General features: G+C 51.0%; 1 protein-coding gene across 2 annotated transcripts in view; it reads left to right on the plus strand.

Moving 5' to 3' along the window:
* The window catches only part of KREMEN1 (kringle containing transmembrane protein 1), a 63,010-nt gene extending 54,246 nt beyond the window's left edge, over nucleotides 1-8,764 (plus strand). Inside the window, exons 6-9 of one of the 2 annotated variants that reach the window (XM_007461156.1) lie at nucleotides 4,461-4,793; nucleotides 5,642-5,834; nucleotides 6,853-6,981; nucleotides 8,596-8,764. In XM_007461156.1, coding sequence (XP_007461218.1) covers nucleotides 4,461-4,793; nucleotides 5,642-5,834; nucleotides 6,853-6,981; nucleotides 8,596-8,764 — 824 coding nt within the window. The remainder of the gene's footprint in view (nucleotides 1-4,460; nucleotides 4,794-5,641; nucleotides 5,835-6,852; nucleotides 6,982-8,595) is intronic. The other variant, XM_007461157.1, reaches the window with a different exon arrangement.
* The last annotated feature ends 11,250 nt before the right edge of the window (nucleotides 8,765-20,014 follow it).

A 20,014-nucleotide genomic window follows, 5' to 3' on the forward strand; every position in this document is an offset into this window, starting at 1 on the left:
TCGTAAGTTTTAAGTTTCCTTATTATCCGAAATGTAAGTTTCCTTTTTTCCTGAATTATCACTGAGCTTTAATAATCCATCACAGATGTCATGTGCTTATTCTCAAAATTGCTGAATTGGATGTACCGTCAGCATGGCACGCATCTAGGAATCGAAATTTCTGAGTTTGTCTGCTTTTGCTCTTGAAACATCAGTTTAACCTGGACACTTTTTTCTTTTCAAATAATAATAATAATAATAAAATAACTAAGACGCAACTGAGCTTGTACTCTGTGCCAGATCTCATACTAAACACTACATGCATCAACTCATTTTGATTCTTATAACCTCATGAGGGAGAAACTATTACTAATTTCATTTTATAGATGAGGAAACTGAGGTGTACAGAAGATAAGTATCTTGCTCAAATTCATAGTACATGGTAAAGTCAAGATTAGAACCCAGGAATCTTTAGTTTTTAAATTTAGGTTTATTGAGGTGAAATTACATACAGTAAAGTCACCCTTTTAGTTGCATAGTCCAGTAAGATTTGACAAATATGTACACAGTCGAAATATAGGACATTTTTGTCACCTCAGAAAGCTCTCTTGTGCCCCTTTGTGGTCACCACCCCCAGCCCTCAGCAGCCACTGATCCCGTGTTCCATCTGTATGGTTTTGTGTTCTGAACAAAGTCATATAAATGGAATTATACAGTACTTAAACATTTGCGTCTGGCTTCTTTCACTTAGAAAAATACTTTTGAGATTCATTTTTGTTGTTTCAGTAGTTCCTTTTATTGCTAAGAAACATGCCTTTGTACAAATGTATCACAACTCATTCATCATTTACCAATTGATAAACATCAGTCTATGATAAAGATGCTGTACAGCTGCTGTACACACACATGTACAGGTGTTTGTGTGAGCATGTGTTTGTATTTCTTTTGGGTGAGTACCTAGGAGTTACAGCATTTCTGGGCCATACACTAAGTGCATATTCAGCATTTATAAGACACTGCCAGCTGATTTTTGAAGTGGTTATACCATTTTGCACTCTGGCTGACAAGATATAAGATTTCCAGTTGCTCCTCATCCTCACCTGTACTTTTGTATTGTCTCTTTTTTAATGTTAACCATTCTGTCGTGTGTGTCGTGGTGACTCATGGTTTTACTTTGCATTTCCATAATTTCTAATGATGTTGAACATCTTTTCATGTTCTTATTTGCCATCTGGTATCATATTCTTTCGACCTAAAGAAGTTCCTATAGCATTTTCTCTAATGCAGGTCTGCTGTCAATGGCTTCTCTCAGCTTTTGTTTGAGAAGGCCTTATTTCACCTTCTTTTTTTTTTTTTTGGCCATGCCACATGGCATGTGGGATCTTTGTTCCCCCACCAGGGATGGAACCTGGGCACTCAACAGTGAAAGCGCCAAGTCCTAACCTGGGAATTCCTTTTGTTTTTTAAATTTCTGTTTTATTTGCCTGAAGATTGCTGAGATTCTTAAATAACCTTTCATCAACTTTGGAGCATTCTTAGCCATTATCTCTTCAACTATTTCTCCTATCTTATTCTCTTTTTCTTCTCTTTCTGGGACTCCAATTATATATTGTTAGACCGTTTGATATTGTGCCCCAGCCGTTGGAAGCTGTGTTCTGCTTTTTTCATTTATTTTTTTCTCTGTGTTTCATTTTGGATAATTTCTACTGACCTATTTTCGAGCGTGTTGATTCTTTCCTCAGTGTGTGTAATCTGTTTCTAAGCCCATCAAAGGAAATCTTCATCTCTAATATTGTTTTATTTCTAAAATTTACATCTGACTCTTTTTTGTAGTTTCCATATCTCTGCTGAAATTTCCAATCTGTTCAAGCATGTTGTCCATCTTTTCCCCTAGATATTTTCTGTCTGGTAGTTCTAATGTCTGGGTCATTATTGAGTCTGGTTCTGTGGATTGTTTTATCTCCTTTTTTAAAAATTGAGATGTAATTGACGTATAACACTGTATTAGTTTTAGGTGTACAACATAATCACTCAATATGTATATATATTGTGAAATGATTACCAGATGTTTTATCTCTTGACAGTGTATTTTTTTAATATAAATTAATTAATTAATTTATTTTTGGCTGCTTTGGGTCTTCGTTGCGGCATGTGGGCTTCTCATTGCGCTGGCTTCTCTTGTTGTGGAGCACGGGCTCTAGGCACACGGGCTTCAGTGATTGTGGCACACAGGCTCAGTAGTGGCTTGCAAGCTCTAGAGCGCTAGCTCAGTAGCTGTGGCACACGGGCTTAGTTGCTTTGCGGCATGTGGGATCTTCCCTGACCAGGGATTGAACCCGTGTCCCTTGCATTGGCAGGCGGATTCTTAACTATTGCACTACCAGGGAAGTCCTGACACTGTCTTTTATTTTCCTTTCTTTCTTGCTTGCTTGCTTTTATGTTTTGTGTGTTGTAATATTGTGTTGAATACCGTACACTATACGAAGAAGGATAGTAGAGGCTGAGGAAGTGTATTTACACCTGGAAATGGGCAGGCCTGCTCGGTGTGAGGATTGATTGAGCCATTCTATCAGTGGTCGAGCTGGGTTTGGGTTTCCCCGTTCCTATCATCACCTGCAGTGCATGTCAACGTTCAGATTCCTCCCATGATGGCTGCTGTTACCTCGTGCTCAATGTGGAGCCTGGGATGCCAGTGGGGTTTTTTCATTGTTCCCATTCCACCCTCAACTTTGAGCAGTTCCTCCTTGCCCGTGACCTTTCCCCTCCCTTGATGGTAGACTTCTGCTGCTTGTTACTTGGCGCTGTGCTCATGGTGTGGTTGGGGGTTCTTGGTTCTCCTGCCCCATCCTCCATCTCAGACATGTCGTGTCACTGGGCCTCAGGGATGGGGTCTTTCCAGCATCCCCAAATACCCCTCTCCCGGCAGCCGAGCACTGCCTTGTATCTGTGGAGGCTTCCGGGAAGAAGAGGGTCTCCTGCCCCTCCATTGGGTAGCAGACCTCTGCTTTGCATTGGTGCAGGATCCTGGGGCTCAAGGCAACCAGGGGCTGATGGCTTTTGCCTCTACTCTTCCCCCAGAAGCAATGAGTCTTTGCCTGGTTACTTTGACAGGAACAAGAGAGTCTCCTGCTCCCTCCCCAGGGGCTTCTGCGCTGGCCCTGGGAGCAGGAGGGTTTGCTGCCCCTCCCCTTGCAGCTTAAGGCTTTTGTTTCCTTTGAGAGGAGGGTCCTGGAAGAGGGCAGGGTTTCAGGCCTGTCCCCCAGCAGTGGCTCATCACCTCCTACCCGTCACCTCCTGCTCACTGGTGCCACCAATGGGGACCCTGCCCCTACCCTGGTCATTCTCGTGGGCCCTGGGTGGAGGCCTGCACAGAATTGCTTGCAAGTGAGTGCAGACTCCTATTGTGTCTGGCGTCCCCCGGCATCCTGGACTGAGAGGCTAGCCCACATTCAGCCTTTAGAAATTTGTTAAAATTTTAGCTGCTTTCTTCTTACTTTCATGGCAACCCCCTCTTCCTCTTGTGCTCTGTCAACGATGAAACACTTTGTGTGGCCTGACTCTCCTCAGAGGAGCTTCTTACTTTTTAGAATTAAATTGCCTTGGTTGTCTTGAGACCTCAGCTTTCTAATGCATTGACGAAAAGTTCTGAGCTTTTTCTCATTGTTAGGATGAAAGCAGCTTTCTACATCCTAAAGGGAAGCAGAACTCCCCCAAAGCCTGCTTTTTAAATCCCGGCCCTCCCCTCCCTCTTGAGGACTTTCATTTCCAGGATCTTATTTGCAGTTCAGCACATAAGATACAGTGAAGTGTATCTGCCACTCAGAGCCTGCCACTCAGAACTGGGAGTCCAGAGACATCAAATGTGCTGCTGCAGAGTGATCAGTGAGCTTCCCCTCTGCAGAAAGTCATTTCTTGTGCCACAGTTTCCCACTTGAAAAACAAGTGTGGCCCCCCAGATGAACCTCGCATCCCTAAGGTACTTGGGATGCCCTCGGCTTTTTACGATCTTACCTCATCAGTGCCCCCTGCAGAGAGGTCCTGTGTTTTCATGTGCTTTGTCTCATCTGTCCTCACACATTTATGTGATACGAGAGCAGGTAGGTGGTGGTCTCTCCACCCTCAGAGCTGTGAGAAGCTAGAGGTCTGGATGTGAAGTATGGCCCCTGGGATCAATGGCCCAGCTGGTTCCGAACCCAGACTCTCTGACTCCAGCCTGGCCCCCGCTGGGGCCGCACTGCTGTGCTGTGTGCTAACTTTAAGGTCTCCTGGGGGAAAAAAAAAGCCTCCAGTCATTTGTTCAGGGTTTAAGCGATTCATTCTGTGATTCAATCCTGAAACATGAGACAGTCTGGTTTTGCAGACAAAAAACAACATCCCAAACTGGATCCCATCAGCTAGGAAGTTTTGTTTGTAACAGGTTGAAAAGTGAGCCCTGTGGCTGAGCCCCAGCCTGAGGGCTGGTGTCCTTTTGTCTCCTGCAGCTCTGGTCGGTGCCTGTGGTGGGAATTACTCGGCCATGACTTCCGTGGTCTATTCCCCCGACTTTCCCGACGCATACGCCACAGGGAGGGTCTGCTACTGGACCATCCGGGTCCCGGGAGCCTCCCACATCTACTTCAACTTTGCCTTGTTTGACATCCGGGATTCCGCAGACATGGTGGAGCTGCTGGACGGCTACACCCACCGCGTCCTGGTCCGTTTCAACGGGAGGAACCGCCCACCTTTGTCCTTTAACATCTCTCTGGACTTTGTCATCTTGTATTTCTTCTCTGATCGCGTCAGTCAGGCCCAGGGATTTGCTGTCTTGTACCAAGGTAAGACCCCGGCCTCCTTGGGCTTCCCTTGAACCTCATTGTGACGTGTGGGCCTCGGGTGCTTCTCCGGAAGGACTGTACGTCAGGATCTGCCCACTCAACTTGCAGGTTTTCCCGCCTCCTATTTTATAACTTGTACCGACTTCATGATACAGAAACGAGGTGCCACCTGTAAGTTCTGCTGTCTTAGTCGTTCTCATGATAGTTTTCATGGGAGAGTTAAAAGACTAACTAAAAGAAAGAGCTGAGATTGGCAGAATCAGAAGGTTCCAGAGAGGTTATTTGCTCCATCCTCCTGCCTCTGAACATCCTAGCCAATCCCCAAAGCCTGGTTTACCATCTTCAGACCCTCCTAACATGGGGCTGCACTCCTGCCCCTGTAATGTGAACACACGTGTGCTAGGCACAACTCCTTGCCCGCACATGAGAACACAGCAGGTGTCCATGACCTAGTCTCTGTCCTGGACGTCAAGGGCCTCAAGAAGAGTTCAGTCAGTGTGCGGCTACAGGAAGGAGGAGGAGACCTCCTCACGGGTGGGACAGGCTGAAAGAACAGGTAGAATTGGGGCAGACAGATAGGAAGGAAGAGGGCCTTCGGGGCAGAGGGACCATAGCTGCAGAGGCACAAGGGCAGGAAAACCCTAAAGCACGTTCAGGGACCCATGCAGAGACACGTCAAATGGCTCCTTCGGAGCCAGAGCCTGGCAGGTTCTGCTTTGGGGCCAGCGGGGCCAAGAATTGCCCCCAGCACTGAACCATAGAAAACTCCCTTCTCTTCATAACCAGTGCCTCCTCCTCTTCGTTGTCTCCACCAGCTTTCCCCCAGCTAATTCCTTTTGATCTTCCAGCCGTCAAGGAAGACCCGCCACAGGAGAGGCCCACTGCCAACCAGACGCTGGCTGAGGTGTTCACGGAGCAGGCCAACCTCAGTGTCAGCGCTGCCCGGTCCTCCAAAGTCCTCTACGTCATCACCACCAGCCCCAGCCACCCACCCCAGACCGTGCCAGGTAGCAGTTCCCAGACACCATCAAAGGGGTGGGAGCCACAGAGCTTGGGGGTAGTGCCCTTGGCGGTTACAGAACCAGAGCTCTCTCAGGTGTTTCTCTTTCCGAGGCGGGCTGGGGGTCCTGGCTCCATGACTCTGTTTGTCCTGGCCTTGGAGGGACATTTTCTCTTTAGCTTGATTCCGTAGTCCTTACCTCCAACATCCAACACGGCTGCCTTTAGTATGTGGTGATTAATCAGCTAACCCAGTGTTTCCTGCGGCCCCAAGTTGTAGCTCTCTGAGTGCATCGGCAGTTGCCAGAGCTGTGTTTATTCAGTCATTCGGAAGATGTGTAAGTGCGTTAATGGTGTCAGGCTCTGTCTTAGGCACGGGATTGTACAGCGAACCACACAAAATCCCTGCCCTCCTGTGGCTGACACGTGGAAGGAGAAAGACAAAAAACAAAAGAAGAGTCAGATAGTCACCAGAGCTGTGAAGGCAGGTCCTGCAGGAGACAGGTGGAGAGAGGGTGGTGATCTTATGGTTCAAGCTGGCTAACTTGGTCGGGTACGGACTGTGATTCTCTCTTTTCTGCCAAGGAAGTTGGAGCCTTTACAAGCTGGTAGAGCTGCAGATACCATTCGCAATTCCCTGGACTAGAGGTTTTCCCCTGCAAGACTCACAGTAGGAAGTCAGGGAGGAGAGCCCCTTCCTGTGTATCCTATTGTTTGTGTATCTGTAGGATTTCACAAGTCACACATCCCATTCCTCAGATGAGGAAATGAGGCCCAGAGAGTTTATGTAATTCGTCTGTGGTCGCACAGTGATGCCAGTGGTAGAGACAGAATGTGCACCACTCCTTTCAACTCCAAGTTGAGTGTGCTTTGGACCACACTGCCTGCCTCTCTCCAGGAGGGAGTCTAGAGCAAGTCGAGGTGCTCAGAAGGTCTGGGACTCCGGGCCAGCCCAGCTCGAGCTGCGTTGCATGGCTACCCCCACCTGCAGAGAGCTCCTCAGCCAGGCCTGCTTCTCTGAGCCACCAGGGCTCACTCAGACCTCCTTCTGAAAAGTGAGCTCACACAACACAGTGCGATCACTCCTGTCTTTTGCACTTGCAGGATGGACAGTGTATGGCCTGGCAACGCTCCTTATCCTTACGGTCACAGCTGTCATAGCAAAGATGCTTCTGCACATCACTTTCAAGTGAGTATGAGAGCCATCCGACTCCAGGAGGGGAAGGCTTAGGGCTCCTTTTCTACTACGCTTCAGTTGTCTGAGAACACTTGTAATATCGGAACATGATTCCAAAGCGCTCAGTGCTGGGCAGCATGAGGCCATAGACATTCCTCATTCTCTGTAGAGTGAAATGTACAACTGGACAAATCTCATTAGGTTTGAGGGATTGTGTGTGTGCTCCTGGGTCTAAAGGATACAATTTCAAGGAGGATTGAAATAGTCTGGGCATAAAACAGGACAATTTCCATTTTTTGGCTTGTGCTGGCCCCCTGAAGAGATCTTTACATAAGAGCAAAGATTCCTAGGACAATACCAGGCATATTTCCTGATGCCTTCTAGAAACTGTGAGACATTCTTAGGAAGAGAATTCCAACATTTTATTAACTATTGCTTAATAATTATTTAAAAACAATTATTTAAGAAGCTTTTAAAAGCTTCATCCTTCAGTTCCAACCAATTTGGAAAAAAATATTTCCTCCCTTACTTCCGCTGTTCAGGTTTAACTGTTCTGCCTTCCAGGAAAGGGGTGATTGTTCATGCACTGATGTTTGTGTGCCTACAGAGGGGGCTGCTAATTTTCTTAGCCCTCTGCTCTGTCTTTCCTGTGGTTCCCAGTCCAGGCTCTCTCCATTTCTTTTCTTTTCCTCAGTAAAACTTTTTTCTCAGTTTTACTGAGATATAATCGACATAAGGGCTCTCTCCATTTCAAGGCCTTCCTGAGCATTGGTGTCCTGTAAAAGCTACCTTTTCCCTGACTTTCTGGCTTGCTCTCTGCCACAGACTTCTTTGTATATTAAATGCCGTCTCCTCCATTGCCCTGTAAAGGCTGCCCTTGGCCTCTTTGGCACCACCCATAGGCCTTTCCACCCTGCACTTTACATTTTTCAGTGGAAACAATGTCCTTGTTATTGTCTACTGGGCTTCTATATCTGTGTTTCTCTTTTTTTTTTTTAAGTCCCAGTTCACACATTCTGGGGAAGCCTCTCAGGCACAGTCCTGTCTGCGTGTCCCCCACAGCAGGGAGAGCGCAGGACACTCTCTCTAGGGTCCAGCACTTCACTGCATGCTGAGGCCCCAAAGCCCGTGTCTGACTTTCGTCTGACACCGAGCCCCTCTGCAGCTTCCCTGTCAAGCAGTGCCAGGGGCTGGCATGGGGGCAGGGCAGGTGTGGGCAGAAAGGCAGGTCCCAGTCCAAGAAGAGCAGGCTTGCCTTCACCTGTTTAGCTAGGTGGGCTTCCGAATAAGTGTCATTTGAAAAGAGTTCTTCTGCTTAAAAAGAAAGAAGTATTTTGAAAACTCGTAATCTCTCAGGCCAGCCCTTTCCAGATTTGAATAATCCTTCCAGCTAGAAGGTTCTTCATTACACTGAGCTGGAACCTGCCTCACTGCACTGCCATCCCACAGGGCGCAGGTCATCCAGATGGCAGTCCCTCGGGTCTCTAAAGGCAGCTATGAGGTTTCCTGAGGCCTCGCCTCACCGAATGTCCCATTTTATAGGTGCAGGTATCTCATGAGATGGTAGGTTCTTTCGGACGCTTTGTTCTATTCTACTTGAAAAATTAAGTTATTTTTGTTCGACAGATCCCATCGTGTTCCTGCCTTAGGGGACCTTAGGGACTGTCGTCAACCAGGGACGTCGGGGGAAATCTGGAGCATTTTTTATAAGCCTTCTACTTCGATTTCCATCTTTAAGAAGAAGCTCAAGGGTCAGAGTCAACAAGATGACCGTAATCCTCTTGTGAGTGACTAAAACCTCCCCTCTCCATGCCCAGGACATGAGATCCCTCTGAGCTCGAGGCCCCTGGGGACCACTTCTCCTGTGGTTTCCTTTGACTGACTCTTCCTGCCTCTCCCTCGGCCTCTTCTGGGGCACCGACCACAGGGGCAGCATAGCCTGGATTGGACCTGCTTCATCACTGCACTTAGGAGAGAGACTCATGGTCCCACGGTCCGTGCCTCCTGCATCTCTCTCTCTCTCTGATCTAGGAACAGGGTGTCGGGACAGTGGGGCTGAGATGACAGAGATGGTTGTGTCCAGCCCTGGGCTCAGGTACGTTCTAGACGACTGTCAGGTAGTGGGTAGGTAGTGCTTCTTCTCAGTTTTGTCCACACACACATCGCTTTCTCCTGGTCTTTATGGTTTGGAACAGGCTAGGCAGAGAGAGTTCTGAGGCTGTCCTGGGGGTTGGCCCCCCAAAGCATGACAGAAACCCACGCTCTGTGCTGACTCTGGGGCTTTGCTCCGTGGGCTCCGGGAGAGAATGGGCTGCCTCCAGCCTGGGAGGGCCTGTCATGTCAAACCTGACACCTTCACCCATGGGCTTCTTTCTATGGCTTCTTCTGCAGCTTGGTGACCAGCAGACAAGTTTGAGGGGTGGTCATAGGAAACATCCATTCATTTATTCATGCAGTAGACTTTACCGAAAGCTTTTCTAGGTGCTCAGTAGCTCCTTGTTGGGCTGGATTTGGTGACCTCTCCCCCAAGCTGCTCGTCCTGTGGAGCCTGAGCCAGGCCCTGTCTCGGGATTCCTAAGCTGACTATCAGTTCAGAACAGGGAGTGTAAACATGGTTGAGCATCCAGGAAGCAACGTGTGACACAGGGTGCCAGCAGTCCCTCCTTTAAGTGTCCCTTATTTTAAAAGAGGATGAAAAATTTCCCATGACCTGTGCTCTCTGCGGCCTCCATGCCTCTTCTTATGGGGACAGGGTGGGCTTCGGAATGGCTCAGTGGGGAAGGAGAGGCCTCTTGTCCCTACTCCCACACCCTCTGCCCCCCAGAAGGGGAGGGGAGCCGCAGAGAGTGGCATGCGGAGTGGGGAGGGAGGGTGTGGGAACGGGAGCCCCACTGAGGAAAGGGCTCCGAAGGTTGAGAGCTGCAGCTGCAGCGGCCGCGGGCGGTGGGAGTCCGTGCCATCCCGTCCAGAAGCCCCGCCGACCGTCCAAGAGCAGCCTCATCTACAGCAGCCGGGAGGAGCACCTGGGACCCCGAAGGCCGGGCCTGCCCTCTGTTGGAGTGTGTCTCTCCCGCAGGCACTTGAGCCTTGGGCCTCGTTGTGCCTCTGGCCTCACGGGTTCCTTGTTTGGGGCACTTTGCCCCCCTCGCTGAGCCCCTGAGCTACTGCCTGCTGTGGCCTTCCCTAGGGGTCTGCCACACCGGCAGGCGTCTGCACCCAGCTCCCAGAAAGACAGAGGGCCGCGTGGGGCCAGCTGGGAGGCGACACCAGCAACCAGGAGAGACGCTGGGAGCTGGCAGGGTGGGCCAGGGGCGTTTGGAGGGGGAAACGCCACGTCCACGGGAGAGCGGGGGCGCTGCCCCAGGCACCGGGTGAGGCTTTGATCTGGAAAGGGCGGTTACCCTGAGCAGCTGTCTGCCGGCCCCAGGGTCTGGAGACAGGCCTGCCAAGTGCAAGGACCACTGGAATATACTGACGTGTGCAGTCTCCCCTCCAAGTTATTCCTGGCCTTTATGGAATCTCCTCTCAAACACAAGTGTCAGGTGTGTGCAGTCACAGAGGGCCCTGTGCTGTGAATAGGTCTGCGCAGCACAGAGGGAATGTGGACTCCCACCTGGGAGGTGTCCACCCGGCCAGGGGCAGTTGCTCGCAGCTGTGGGCTCCCTCTGATCACTGGCCTTGGTGCCTCCTGTGGGCCCACCCGCCCTCTTCACATTTCGTGACTTCAGGTCATGGTGTGTCTGAGCACCTGGAGCAGCCCTTTTTCAGAGATCCCAGAAGGGCTGTGACCCCAGTGTTGTCCTTCTTGCCACCCCATGCACAGCCCAGCACCCTGGGACCCACTTACCATCCCGGGAGCAGCCCCAGGAATCCCAAACCGGCCTCAGGACAGCATGGGGGGAGAGGGCCATAAATTGTCCCAGGCTGACCTCTGTAAGCGTGATCCCCAGAGGGCCCCCCGCGGCTAAGTAAACACTGGAGGCATAAACTGTCCCAGAAGAGGGGAACCTGTGAGGCCAGAAGAGGGGAGATGTACACCCAGGAGCACCGAAGGCGGAAGCACTTGATCTGCTAAGAAACCACTTTAGAGGCAAGAAAGTGGGGGTTGGAGGGGACTGGAAAGGGGTGACCCTCAGAAAAGGGTGAGGCGCCCCCTTTCTGGGCATGAGCGAGGTAACCAGGTTGTTGTAACTTCTGAAGTGTGGGCTCTGGCTCAAGACTCCAACTGGCCAGAAACCCGCAACACAACGATCAAAGCACTCGCAAGCACAGCTGTCCTGGCCCTTAGGCCGAACCCATGGGTGGGCACGGCCCCACCCGCATGGCCCATCATCAGCCCCAGGCAGGAGTGGCCTGACCTGCTCAGTGTCCGGCCAGGTCATCCTGACACCAGCAGGGCATGCAGCCTGTCACCAAGCCCCCATGCTTCCTGGCACTTCATCTTCCCTAGCACTTACAGGGGGACGGCCTCTGAGGTCCCATCCCCTTGTCTGATGAGCACCCCAGGCCTCCTGCAGAGCCTGGCGGGGGTGGGGGGTGCCCACTGTGTAGCCCGGTCAACTGCTGCCCTCTTGGGTTTCCAGTCTTCTCCTTGCTGTTTGATGTCTGCTTTTGCTACCACCTTGGGAATGTTTAACCTTTTGATTGTTTTCCTCTGGTGTCTTTGTTTACCCTCCTCACTGTTCTACCTCCTGGCCAGGGCTCTCAGCTTAGCTACCCTGGCCCAGGGTGTTGTTCAGACCTTCCAGCCCAGCTGCCTCCCCTCAGGCTGGCTGGCCCCGGGGGATGGGGCCTCACCCCATGCAGACCCCAGGGGGCCCATCTCCCAGGTTCCCGTCTTGCCAAGTTGAACATATTTAACGAGGCAGCAGTGGGGTGTGGAGGAAAATCTGAGGTCAATCTACTGCTTCAGAAAGGACGTGTCCTCAGGAGCACACGGTTGGGGGGCTGCCACCAAGGGGTCCACACAGCGCCAGGACCTGCCCACATCCAGACTCACCTTCCTGCAGGGATCCTGACTTTGGATGACATGGCTTTATTTGTAAATATGCTCTTAATACACAACTTTGAGAATAAAATAGAAACATCATGTATTTTAAAATATAAGATGAAGTGTGATGCACTGTATACAATTTAATATATATTTTTAGGATTGTTATTTAAAAAAATGGAATGTAATGGTACTTTTACAAAAGAGAGAAAAATGTTATTTTTACCGTCTGGAGAAAATAAATATTCTCATTGTTGTAGAAATCGTGATGGGCCCTAGGTTGTCGTGTTTACGGGAGGCTCCCAAGCCCAAGGCCAGGAAGGTGTCGCACTGGGAGGACCTCGGGCTCTCCCTGGGTCAGCGTCTTCCAGTCGCTCAGCTCTCATCGCGTCTCTGACCCACAGCCGATCTCCGGCCGGTAAGGTCTGAAGAGTTGGGATTCCAAACTCACATGGTGCACGGTGGACATAGGGTGGCCACGGGCAAGGGCACAGGGCTCTGCACTCAGAAAACCTGGGTCCGAAGTGGCCTCAAGTCGGTCGGCCCAGCTCCCCCTCCTGTAAGATGCACAGCATCTACATCTCAGAAGGTCAAGAAGGCTAGCATGCTGCATGATTATCGTCCACATGGGTTTCCCTGCCTTTCAGAGCAGCCAGCTCTTCCTCTCCCCTTTCCCCCCAACCCCTTCCTTTTTATAACACGGAAGAAGCTCCGGTGTGAGTTGCCCTCTCCCATGAGGAGCTGTGCACCCCAGTGGCCCTTTCAGTGGGTCCTGTGGTCCCTGTTTTGACGATGAGGAAGCTGAGGCTCAGATAGGAGTGCGGGGCAGTAAACTAAGAGTACGGCTGAGTCAGCCTGCAGGATTCAGCTCCCACCATTGGTTCGCTGTGAGGCTGGGGGTGTAAAACAGGGAGCCTTTGAGGGGTTTCAGTGGATGAGCGAGGCCAGATTCCCAGTGAGAAGGATTTTCTACGTGCATTTGGAAAACAGGTCGGAGTGGGGTAAGACCGAGGGCGAGGAGGCCAGTCAGGAGATGCCGAGGCCCCCATACCAGTGCCGTGGAGGGAGGGGAGGGCCTGAGAGAGAGCTGGCCACCTCCGCATACCAGGGGCCTGGCTCATCCCCCAACCCCACCACCACGTGACCTCGGGCGCGTGCCCCCTCCCCAGGTGCCTGTTTTCTCACCTGTCAGGTGAGGGCAATTACAGTACTTATTTACGTCATCGAGTTGTGACGAGTTATTACCTGTGGTATGTTTTCAGTAAGTGGTGGCTGTTCCTTGTTATTTTAGAAAGGAGGTGGGGGGTGAAGAACAAGGGAGTGTCTAGGGTGATGCCTAAGTATCCTGACTTGGGTGCTGGGGAGAGAGAGAGGCCAGTCTTTTTGATAAAGGATGTAAAAGGCACCGGAAGAGAGAGAAGACACGCTGAGTTCTGTTTGGGCTGAGTGAGATCCCGTGGGACATGGAGGCAGAGCTGTCAGGCCGGGACAGGCAGCCTGAGACCCAGGGAGGGTCAGACCTAGGTTCCACAGCCGATGGAAATGGGGACACAGATGACATCTCCGGGGTGTGTCTGGGGCCACCCAGGAGGCTGCTGAGGACAGTGTCACGGACACACTCCGGCAGATGAGGGGGAGCCTGGGCAGGAGTGGGGTCGGGGGAGCTGGCTCATGGAGAAGGAGAGGGGGCAGCCCCGGAAGCCAAGCTTCGGACCTACCTGGTTCATTCACACAGCCACTGCTGGTTCTGGGAGCCCCGGATCCAAATTCTCAGGAGGCAGTTTGCTGGGGGAGGTCTCCCTGCTCCAGCCAGTTATGGCAAGGAGAAAAGGGGGCACGTTACCACTGCCTCAGATGCAGACGTGTTCCTCAGAGCAGTGCCTGGACCACTTGCTTCAGAATCCCTGGTGTGCTTGTTCGAAATGCAGGTTCCTGGGCCCCACCCCAGACCCGCCAGAATCCCTGGGAAGCTTCTGAGTGATGCCGACGCTCACTGAACTGTGACAGCCCTCTTGTTTGAGACATTTGGTCGGTAGTCACCTTTTCCTCTAAAATGAATCATCCACTTATAGGCAGTGGCCTTAAGTTCCACTGGCTGCTTCCTCCACTATCCACAGTGTATTGGTTACTCGACTTTGAAGGCCGTATCGCTCCAGAGATTCATTGCGGAGCAGAGAGGGGCAGGGGAGGAGGACTGCGCAGCACAGCAGTCATTCCAGACACTTCTCCAGAAAGCGCTGCCTTCACGTGGGGTTTGTGCCCCCCTCCCGCTGTCCCCTCCCTTCCTGACCTCGGCCTGCACCCAGGCAGTCAGCCCTAACCTGCTGTGGCCGTTGCCACATGATGGCACCTCACAGGACAGCTTCACTTGAGCGTTTATCTTCTCTGAGCTCTCCTCTCTTTCCCATATGCGCTTTCCTTCCATGAAGGAAAATATTTTTAATGGCTGGTGGAAGACAAATGGGACAGCCTAGCTGGTGAACTTCTTAGAGGTGAATCCGCCTGCAACAGAAAAATAAATACACGCAGCCAGGATGCACACCACTGTCCTGCCTAAAGCAGCGCCAGGAGGAGCCCCCAAAACCCATCTGAGTGGACTCTGGAGATCGCTGACCTTGACCTCATCTCCTTGTTCCGAACCCGCAAGATGGGACACTAAAACCCGCCCATCCGGGAGCCAGCACCAGGGCAGCATCAGCACCATCCTCTGTCAGGCAACCAAGGCCCTTCTTCCCATGGAGACGAAAGGGCTGGACAAGGGTGACCTTGTCTCCAAGCTTGGGGGTCATGTGATCATCCCATCTCCCCACTGGGCTGTGCGTGCCTGAAGCTGCAGACGGTCTCTGGGATGCAGAGAACTGGGAAGCTTTTGTTCCTCAGGCAGGGTCGGGTCCCCATGGGGGATTGATTGTTTTTGCTTGGCTGAAAGGGACACTTTGGGGATAGAATATTTCAACCTCAAGGAGCAGCAACATTTGCTTGTAGCTGGAAGTCTCCCATCCTGGTCTCCAGCTGTTGTGTGGAGCCACCAGATCCCTGCTGAATGGGACTACACCCGGCAACTGGACGCAGACAGCACCGGGCTGGGCTGGCCATGGACCAGCCTGTGTCCGGGAGGCCCGTCTCCAGGACAGCCCGGTGGCAGGGATGCCCTCAGCCCTCTCAGTGGTGTTTACCAGGCTCTGGAATGAACCTGCGCACTGTGGATGACTGGGCTGGGGAACCAGGCTCCACAGGGAAGCATTTTACGGGGAAAACAGATCCAAGCTTGAGGTCCAGAGTAACTCCTTGGGAAAAAAGATGGCAGGATCTGAAACAGCCAAGGTTCTTGCAACAGAGAAGCTTCAGATCTCTTACTTAGCTCTCAGGAACATTTACCATTGTCCCTGTTCAAGTGAAGCCACTGAACTTCTAAAAACTTAATTGGGGACCTGCTGTTTTGCACACTGATCGTGAGAATATGTGTAATGAACTCACCTTAGTCGCTGGTACCAAAGATAAAATCGGATCAGGAGCACTCAGTGGGAATTCAAACCTCATATTAGCCAAATGTGGGGCAGCTTTTTATAGGTCCCAGGTGAGCTGAGGAAATCTGAATGTGCAAGGATGCTGCTGCTGCTGATAATAATAATAGCTACCATTTCTGCGGTATGTGTGCCAGACACTGTGCTCAACCCTCAAAGTCATCCCTGGGTCAACCCAGCCTGGGAACCAAGGCTCAGAGAAGCAGTCCGGCCAGTGGAGGGCAAGGCCAAGACTGAGCCCAAGTCTGCTGGCTCCAAAGCCAAGGCTCCTGGTTCCTGTTGCTCTGCAAGCCCCTCCCACTTGGGCAGGGGGTTGGGGTCTGAGGGGAAACCCTGTGGCCCCCAAATATCTTCCCCAAATATCATCCCTGTTGCCTCCAGACAGCCCAGGGAAAATACAGATCAATTTGCCTAGGGTGAGGAAGGCATCAAACCTACACTTCTTTACCTATTTGGCAACCCAGACTCCTTTGGGAATCAGAGGAATGTCCCGAAGCCTGTCCCCAAAAGACCTCACCTGCAAAAGCTACATAGAAATTCTGGAGATTCAGAGATGCTCCCCACCCAGCCCCAGAAACCCTTCCAGGGACTTCAGGTTCAGAATCTCTCCATTAAGCCAAAACAGGGGTACCTGAAAGTTAAAACTAGACCAAAAGAGTAATAATCATAATAGTAACCATGCATACACTTTACTGATCACTTATCCAGTGTCAGGTACTCACACCAGGAGTTAGCAAACTTTTTCTGCAAAGGGCTAAACAGTAACTATTTTACCTTTTGTGGGTCCTGTGGTCTCCAGTCTCTGTCACAACCTCTCAACTCTGCCTGCACTGGTTGGGGGCAGCATCCACTCCAACCATAGCCTATTCCCAGGGACCCCCAAGGACCCCCCATCACCTCAAGTCCTCAAGCCTTCGGGTGACTGTGAGGGAGTGGGGATCGGCAGTGGGAGGCGGGCACCAAGGCCCACCCCTAAACAGCCACAGACAATATATAAACACATGGCAGCTTGTATGCCAATAAAACTTCATTTATGGACACTGAAACCTGGATTTTGTATAACTTTCACATGTCACCAAAGTATTCTTCCTCTTTTGACTCTCCCCCAATAATTAAAACATGTAAATACCATTCTCAGCTCGCGGGCTGTAGGAAAACCGGAGGCAAGCCCACAGGCCAGCCCCTGCACCATGCCAACCGCTTTTCATCCTTTTGAATGCTCACAACAGCTGGATGGGTTAGGCCTCGTTATTATCCCCATGTGTCAGATGAGGACACTGAGGCTCAGAAAGGTTAAATAACTCACTCAAGAAGCACAGCAATCGGGACTTGAACCCGCCCCCAAGCCTGTTTGCTTTCCTGAGAGACAAGCTGGGTGAGTTTAAATTGTGGAGAAAGGGAAGGAAAAGGTGCTGGTGGGGCAGAAAGGGAGACCCTAACGCACAGCAGCGGCTGCCCCCTGGGAGCACAAGGGAGGGCAGGGTGGGGATAGGGGAGGCTCTTTGCTTGAATGGGCTGCACTGCAGGGGTGGTGGCTGGTTTCCTCCAGAGGCCCCAGATCCACAACAGCTGGTGGCCCTCACATTGTTTTGTGTCTCCCAGGTTCTCTTAATTATAACTAATTTGCCACCCTCAGCAATGCCTTGTTTTCCTTTGCTAATACGCATGAGTTGGAACCATGAGCCAGACTCCCAGCCAAATGTTAGGCAAAAATCACTTCCCTTTCCCACGTAGGGAGCCCCAGTCTCTTAGAAACTGGTCTTCTCAGTGCCGCAATGCGGGCAGGGTGGCCCTTTTGCATGTGGCCTTGCTTGGCTGAGATTTGCCATCAAATCTCTCAGCAAAGGGGCTTAGCAAAGAATCAATCTGCTTAACTTTCTCCAACCCCTTGGCTCCCCGGAGGACTCTCGGGGCAGGAGACTGGCTGCACGGGTGGCCTTTCTCTTTGGTGCTGTTCGCCTTTTCTCCATTCCCACTGAGTCATTTGCAACTTGGGCCCAAGTCTTGGGAACCCTCTACCCCAGAAACACTCCGGGCTGTGCCTCTGTCTTGTTTGGGGTGACAGGGACCGGAAGCTGGGACTGAGGAAGGCGGCCGCTGCTGAGGGGTGGGGGAAGGAGGCAGGCTTGCCAACATACCTGTGTAGGTAACCCTAGCCAAGCCACCTGGCTTCACTGGGGAAGCCTTGATTCCTCATCAGAGGAGCATTAATACCGTGAGCTCTGAACTTGTGGGGACTGGGTTTAATGCAGGCTCTGCTGTCACCAGCTCCCAGACCTCAGGCAAGTTATTTTACCTTTGTATCCTGAGTTGACTCATCTATAAAACAGGTCTAACAGTAGTTTTCTCATAGAGTTGTTGTGAAGATTAAATAACATAATAAAGGTAAAGTGTTCACCTCTGGCACTGGCATTTTAATGATTTTCATCAGTAAACTAAGGGTGGTGACACTCTAACCACACAGGTTTGGAGAGGGTCAGCATGTCAAGGGCCTGGTCCATAGTCCCAAACGGGAGCGGAATCACACGGTTCTGCAGCCAGACCTCCCGGGGACCACCAAGAGCATGGGACCTCAGATGCGCCCTGCCTTTGGGATTGAAACTCTGTTTATCAAATTCCAAGCACACAATGCACAAAGAGCAGTTCACTCCTTAGAAAAATAATTCCTGACTCGGTTCCTTTAAGTAGCTAATTTCCCCCAATATGTTCAATATATGGCCCTATTTTATAAAAATATCTACTGACCATCACCTTCGCAGTAACGTTATCTATTGGGTGAAAATACCCTTCTCCTGCAGGCCTCCTGCCTGCAGTGGATTTCTTCATCTGTTGCTTCAGGTCAGGAACAAATGCAGAATTTTGATGTCCTTTTATTTCCCTCCTGGCCCCAGGTGGGCAAACAGGCAGGCTAAAACCCCAGGCCCAGCTCTTTCTCCTGCTCGCCCCGACTCTGCCTCCCACGCCCTTGCTTTCACGGCAGGAGCCGCCCCTGCGCAGCCTTGCTCACCAGCGCTGCTCAGTGGTAATATCTGAGTGCTGCGGCAGAACGTCAGCCCTGAACCGCCACCTCCATTGCTCTGGGCCCTAACCCTGTTGACTAACCCGGGACACTCTCTCTCACCAAGACACCTAGGAGCTCTCGGATTCTCAAAATGTCTGCTCAGAAGGCGAGTCCTCTGCGCCCTAACCCCACGGGACCCAACAACAGGAAGATCTTTATTTAAGAGCATCCTTTTTGTCTGCTTATAAAAGGAGCACATCCCATTAGCAGGTACGTGAGCAGATGAATTATTCTACTTCCATACTATGAAATTCTAAGTCACTGTTCAACACATTTTATTTGATGTGTTTATATGTAGCTTGAATCTTTTATATTATTGAATTACATGTGCAATTTGGGGGGGGGGGAAAGCACATTGATTATTATTTTTTTAATGGAAAGTGTAAAAACCAAAGAGCAACATTTGCCTCTCACTGGCATACCACTCAGAAGAAAGCAGTTCTTTCTTCTGTCGAAGAGTCAAAATGCTGGGGTGTGTGTTTCCAAGACAGACTAAGCCTGAGAGGTAGCACTTCCCCTGCTTGGGGAAGTCACCTGGGCTCCCAGGGCCAGGCTGAAGCTGCTAGCCTGCCCCACCCCAGCCTGAGCCACCCCCAGAGGTACCTGCTTGTGCAGGGGGCGCCTCCCAAAAGGTTCTCCCTGGGGCCAGCCGAACACTTGAGGCCACAAGCCAAAATTCTTCTCTTTGTTAACTACAAAATAAACAACTCCAGCCCCCCAGGGCTACTTGCAGTACAAATGTTTATGCCTTTGGAAAGAGAAAAAAGAAAGACTCTTGAGAGTTCTGGAGCAGATGGGCGCCAAGTTTGTAATTAACCCTTAGCAATCGGGGTGTCTGATCTTCCGCCAATGGGTCTGCAACAGTTTGAGGGGGGTGGCTGATCTGGGCTTCTGCTATAACTTTGCTATTGATGGGCTTTTGAAGCCTTGGAATGCTCTCTGGAAATGACGCCGGCTACATCTTTAAAACTCTGAATTAGGCACTAGAGACTCACCCTGAGAAAGCACCCGACACCACAGCACCCACTCCAGGTGAAGGGTTGTGAGCAGCTACAGCATTCAAACCACTTGGGGCAAGACCCCCGATGATGGGTGTGTACACAGAGTTGGGGGAAGCAAGGCCCACCCACCACAGGGCTAACATTTGCTGAAGAGCAGGTACTTTATCATATCAATGGTGGACGTTGATTAAATGCCCAAGGACCAGACTCTGCTAAACTCGACACACTTCATATTATTTCATTTGATCCTCCCAACCACCCAGTAGGGTGGGTATGGTTATATTCACATTTCACAGATGAGGAAATTGAGTCTCAGAGAAGTAAAGTCTGCTTTATTTTTTTTTTTTGAGTCTCATTTAATCCTGGCTGCTTAGGTCCTCCTCTTCAGATGATAGGTGTCCCTTGCCCGAGGTCATTGACCTGGTGAGTGGTGGCAGAGCTGGGACTGAAACCCAGGGCTTTGCAACTT

Source organism: Lipotes vexillifer, unplaced genomic scaffold, assembly GCF_000442215.2.
Source record: "Lipotes vexillifer unplaced genomic scaffold, Lipotes_vexillifer_v1.1 scaffold691, whole genome shotgun sequence".
Taxonomy (NCBI): domain Eukaryota; kingdom Metazoa; phylum Chordata; class Mammalia; order Artiodactyla; family Lipotidae; genus Lipotes; species Lipotes vexillifer.